This window comes from Durio zibethinus, chromosome 23 (genome assembly GCF_047325235.1).
Source record: "Durio zibethinus cultivar Kanyao isolate XHJ-2024 chromosome 23, ASM4732523v1, whole genome shotgun sequence".
In the NCBI taxonomy this organism is placed as follows: domain Eukaryota; kingdom Viridiplantae; phylum Streptophyta; class Magnoliopsida; order Malvales; family Malvaceae; genus Durio; species Durio zibethinus.
The window spans coordinates 18690041-18695304 of record NC_143184.1 but is presented as its reverse complement, the minus strand read 5'-3'; the positions used below and the strand labels follow the sequence as shown (position 1 = coordinate 18695304).

The following is a 5264-nucleotide window of genomic DNA, read 5'->3' as shown; positions in this document are numbered from 1 at the left end:
TAAGTATGCATGACCCTTACATTATCATCTAATTTCTATTATAATCTTTTACTTTGTTATAAAATTTCTGTTATAAGCTTTTACTTTGTTATAACCGAAGGTCTTTCTTTGAAATGTAATTTTCTTTTACAATAGGTCTTTTATGTGCACATTCTGGCTTAAAAGTTTAGCGTGTTTTTCTTTTGTTATTTTATTTTTAGAATTAGAATTCACATGATTGACTTGATGTTGTTATTTGGTAATGTTTTTGGCAAGATAATTTATAAAATGGACACGAAGTTGTAATCATGCTTATACTTAAACTTATCTTTCTGGTGATTTTGTGGCTAGTTTTATTGCTAGTTCTGGTGAAGTTATGATCATACTTATACTTAAGCTTGGTTACCTTTCATACTTAATCCTATTTATAATCCTAGCTACCATGAATTGTTATTTTTTTATTTTGTATAAAATAACATTTATTTTTTATGCTAATTAATTGGCCTCACTTATGTTATAAATTAAGACAACAATGATGGGTGATCACTTATGCTAGCAGTAGTGGAGGCCTGAGTAATGGGCAAGAATCAAAAGGCTATATAAACAATTATGTCTAAACAAAAAAAATCTTAACTATAAATTCGAGTAATTAATAATAACAGTAGAAAACCCTAATTATAATTTCGAGCAATTAAGAACAATAGTAGAAAATCTTAACTATTATTTTGACCAATTAAGAACAACAGCAGAAAACCTCAAATATAAATTTAAGCAATTAAGAACAACAGCCAAAAACCTTAACTATAAATTTGAGCAATTAAGAATAACAACAAAAAACCATAAATCAGAATATGCCTAAAAATGAAGAACTATAGAAAATCCTAAACAAGAATATGCCTAACTTTGAAGAATAACAAAAAACCCTTAACCATAAAATGGCTAACTATGAAAAACAACAAAACCCAAAATATGTGTACATATTATTCACCTTACACAAATTTAACAAAAAAATAACAACTAACATTTTAAATTTTTGAAGCTCAATCAATTGAACCCTAAAAAGAATCAATTCTTGAGGTGTAATTGATTGAACTGAATATTGGTTAGCTTAAAATAGGGTTTAAAAAAATGTTTAGCTCATAGAAATTAACAAATGAAATTGAATTAGTGTTTGAAATAACTTGTATGGGTGATTAGGGTTAAGGGCGATTTGCTCTAAGTTTGGGACTTTTTAGTTTTTTTTTTATTTGGATTAAATGTTTTTTTTTTTTTTTGCTAAAAAACTTTTCATTTCTTTTCTTTTTTTCAGAATTGTAATAAAAAATTCTAAATCAACATGAATTTACCTAATTATTTGTTTACAATTCTTTTTACTCATTATAATAGTGCGTAATATACACATTCCTTTTACCATTAAAATAAATCCTACATTATTACAAGTTAATACTATTTGATCCTTATTTGTGAGAATTAAAACATTTGGTCTTTAATTAAGTAACCACCCAAACATTTAATCCTGATTTGAGCATTTAGCCATAATAAAAATATATTTTTAAAAATTTTAGGCTAGGTTAGGCCAAGCTTAGGCCTTAAATAATGAGACCCAAGGTTATTCTATTTTTTGATCGAATTTCATTTATTTGTCCAACTCATTTAATGGGCTTAATATTCATGTCCAAATCTTTCAAAATTTTAAATGTTTTTTCAAGTTCGAGTGATCACTCGACCCATGAATAGGTTTACTCTAGATGTACAAAATATGACTGGATGTTGTTTGACTTGCGGTTTCAATATATTATTGTAGTATTAAAATTTCTAGATATCTATATCAACAATAACATATATTCAGAAATATTATACATGTGTTTTTAATGTAGTCATAAGATAATTAAGGGTGTAAATGCATAAAACATTTGAAAATCAGTTTGTGAACATAGTTATTTATTAAATTTAAAAAATGATTATGAATAATATTTTAAAATTTATTAATTAAGTAAATAGGTTATAAACATAATAAAATTTGTTCATGTTCAATTGTATACATCCAAAGGTATAAAAAAAACAAAGTGTTCAATAAACAAAACCGTTTATGAACAAGTTGGATTCCTGTTCATTCATGAAGATCAGCAAACGAAATTACAAACATTATTTCAATATTCATTAGTTAAATAAATTATGGACACAACAAGATTCATTTTTATTTGATTCGTTTATATCCTGAAGATAATTTGAATACATTTTAATACTTTTACGTATTATTCATCTTGTCTTTCTCTATCAATCTATTTACTTTATAAACGAGATGCTTTCTTTCTTCTATAAGAAACCCCATCGGAAATCAGTAAGAATGCAACGGCAAAGCAGAGCCCAAGACATTTTAAGTTCCAAACACCGTTTAGTTTCTTACAAATATTTACCTCCAGATAAAGTTAATTATGTGAGGGAAAGACTTTTGAGACTTTGTATTGCAATGGTGCTGAAGAATATCTGATAATTTCTTTTATTTAGGAGTGAGATCTTATTTTATACATGGATGTGTTTACTTTGGATAATAATGGTAGTGAAAAGGCTATTTAAAAGTTTTAGCATATGTCAGGCCTTCACACACACACACACACACACACACACACACATATATATATATTGTTCCTTCATATGTTTTGAATAATTTGTCCCATGGGTTATTAAAGGCAACAAATGGACAAGAGTTTTTCTAGCAACTGGATCGTTTGTATTATTCTATTCTGGGCAGAAATAGGAAACTTTTCCTATTATCTCTTACCACTTCTAAGTAGCTCGAAGGAAACATGAGCAAAATGAAGAAAATGTTGCCAAAAGAAACAGAAAAATCAAAAGCTCAAAGTGCCCAGGGTAGGGTGTGGTGGGATCAACCGGCAGTTTCATTTGTTCATCCCCATTGAATCCTTCATGGAATCAGCAGCCCCTTGTGCTTTAGCCTTCATCTGCTGACCAGCCTGCGAAACAATTCTAATTCAACACTCACAAGGAGATAATTTTCTTGCATCTACTCAACTTATCCAAAGCTATCAAAATGAAAAAAAAAAAAAAAAAAAAAAAAAAAGCTTGGACCTCTTGGCATGATTCTTTAGCAGATTGTGCAGTATCCCTAGCCTTGTCTGCCATCTGGCTGGTCTTCTCCTGAGAAAAGAAAATGCAAACAGTTAGCACAAATGACAATGAATAATGTAAACCAACTATGATTCATATTTGTGCTGTTCATCCATGCCACGAAACAGATTCACTCACCTGAGTTTGGCCCTTTGCCTCGCCAGCTTGGAAGCTTGTATTCTGGGATTGGTTCATTTTCTTCAAAGAACAAAAACACTACTAGCCAAGTAAATCTTAGATGCTTAATTTTTGGTGATGCAACAGATATATACACTAACAGCAACAGTCCATTGCAAGACAAGTGTGACGGTAGATGGAGGGTTTTCCGATGATTGGTTCAGCTTATAGACCAGGGATACTATATATTCGCTTAATTCATCATTCAATTCAAAGTTGGTTGCGGTTTTAGAGTTTGGTATTTGGACAGATTCTTTGCATTGGATGATGGTTGTGCACATTTACAACATTCATGATAACTTTGCTATATAGCTTTGAGGTAATAGTACTACTTTGGACTTCAAAAGCTATTATGTTACGGTGTATTTGATCTTGTACCTTGATATATATGTATTTTGAAAATTAAAGAGCTGCCTATACGATGTGTTCATTGAAAACCTTGTTATTTTACCCCCAAAAAAAATTTAAAACCTTGGTTCCAAGAATGCATCTATGGTGGCAATTGAACGGACAAGATTCAAGTTGAGCTCTTTAAACTCAAGTTATTTTGCATTTAAGTTATTTATAATCAGTTACATCGAAATTTAAATTGAAATTTAAATCAATTTATTAACTTTAAATGAATTATTATTTAAAAATTGGTCGCATTAACCTTTTCAATGATATCTTTCAGGTAGTAGGTAGCATAGAGTGATGGTTTGAATATGCTGTCCTCCACTGCAAACCATTTCTTAATACTGTTGTCGAATGGCATAATGCTAGGCTCTGATTCTGTGTCGACTTCGACCCATTACTAGGCATCCTTCTTTGCTTTCATATCTCCCCCTACCCTGAGATAAGAAAGAAGGCTTAAATACCAATAATAATATCTCAACAAAAATTATATTCAGTTGCTTGACTTAATAATCAAAATAATTTAAAAAAAAAACATCAAAACACCTTACCTTGAATGATCAAAAAAAAAAAAAAATCCTAACAAATACATATTTAGTGTTGCCATCTGGTTGAATACAGCTGTCCAATTAGTTTGGTGAATGAAGAAGCTTTTATGTCCCATCAAATATGGTATATACAAGTTTTCTGCATAAAGTTTTATCTCCTTTAAAAGAAAAAGGTACATGAGTAGAATTGGAATTTGAATTTTCAAAATCAAAGAATTTTTATTCAAAAAGTAAGTTTTTTTTATATATATACAAAGGGTACCATAGTTGAGATAAGTGAAAAAAATTTAAATTTTAAATATTAAATTTTATATTTTATATTTATTAAATATCATATCTTAAAAATAATTATATAAATTAATTAAATTAAATTTTAAATTCAAAATAAAATTTCAATATAACATGAAAGATTCCGTTGAACTTTTGGATTCTTATATTTGAAGAATGGTTGTAAAAACTTACAGACGGAATTAGGTAACATAAATTTTAAAATACATATTCATTCTAAAATAAAGCAATTAGTAATATACATGTAAAAGTTTCAAGTGATTAATGTTGTAATATTTAAAAAGTGATATCTAATTAAAATTTAAATTTTAACATTTATAATTTTTTTTATTTTCACACTTATGCCTTATTAAAAATATGTAAAATTATTGTCTATATTATCTGTAATGAATATAAAATTTATTTTATCACCACATTAAAAGCAGATGCTGAAAAACCCACGGAAAAGAGATTTAGAAATAAAATCTCAAAGATAATAATTTAAGGAGTATTGAAATTTAAGTTGTTTTCCTTGAAACATGCATGTCATTAATTATTCGACGATTGCAGGGTGTATTGGATAAGAATGGAAATATCCAAATAGATGCTGATAATGCTTACAGAATACATACATAAAAATAAAAGATATGAATTTCATGTGCTCATTAAATAAATAATTCATCTTTTTTCTATTTCTTAGTTGCATGCTTGCTTTGACTCTCAAATACGGCCAGAATCAACGTATTTGTTTGTAAGAGATATGCCATTGCC

At 28.4% G+C, this 5264-nt stretch overlaps 1 protein-coding gene across 1 annotated transcript; it reads right to left on the bottom strand.

Moving 5' to 3' along the window:
* Positions 1-2643: 2643 nt before the first annotated feature.
* LOC149512370 (uncharacterized) lies at positions 2644-3616 on the bottom strand. Its single transcript, XM_089752861.1, has 3 exons — positions 3247-3616; positions 3070-3138; positions 2644-2954 (listed from the first exon to the last, which is right to left on the bottom strand). The coding sequence occupies exons 1-3, from the start codon at positions 3301-3303 to the stop codon at positions 2880-2882; spliced, it is 201 nt and encodes a 66-aa protein (XP_089608987.1). The 5' UTR covers positions 3304-3616; the 3' UTR covers positions 2644-2879.
* Between the last annotated feature and the right edge of the window lie 1648 nt (positions 3617-5264).

What these genes read in the sequence shown, in the direction of transcription:
- LOC149512370 (XM_089752861.1), bottom strand. Translation starts at nt 3,303, where the DNA reads ATGAACCAATCCCAGAATACAAGCTTCCAAGCTGGCGAGGCAAAGGGC. An exon ending in AGGCAAAGGGCCAAACTCAG is followed by an intron (nt 3,139 to 3,246) that starts GTGAGTGAATCT and finishes TTCTTTTCTCAG; the next exon opens with GAGAAGACCAGCCAGATGGC. An exon ending in CTAAAGAATCATGCCAAGAG is followed by an intron (nt 2,955 to 3,069) that starts GTCCAAGCTTTT and finishes ATTGTTTCGCAG; the next exon opens with GCTGGTCAGCAGATGAAGGC.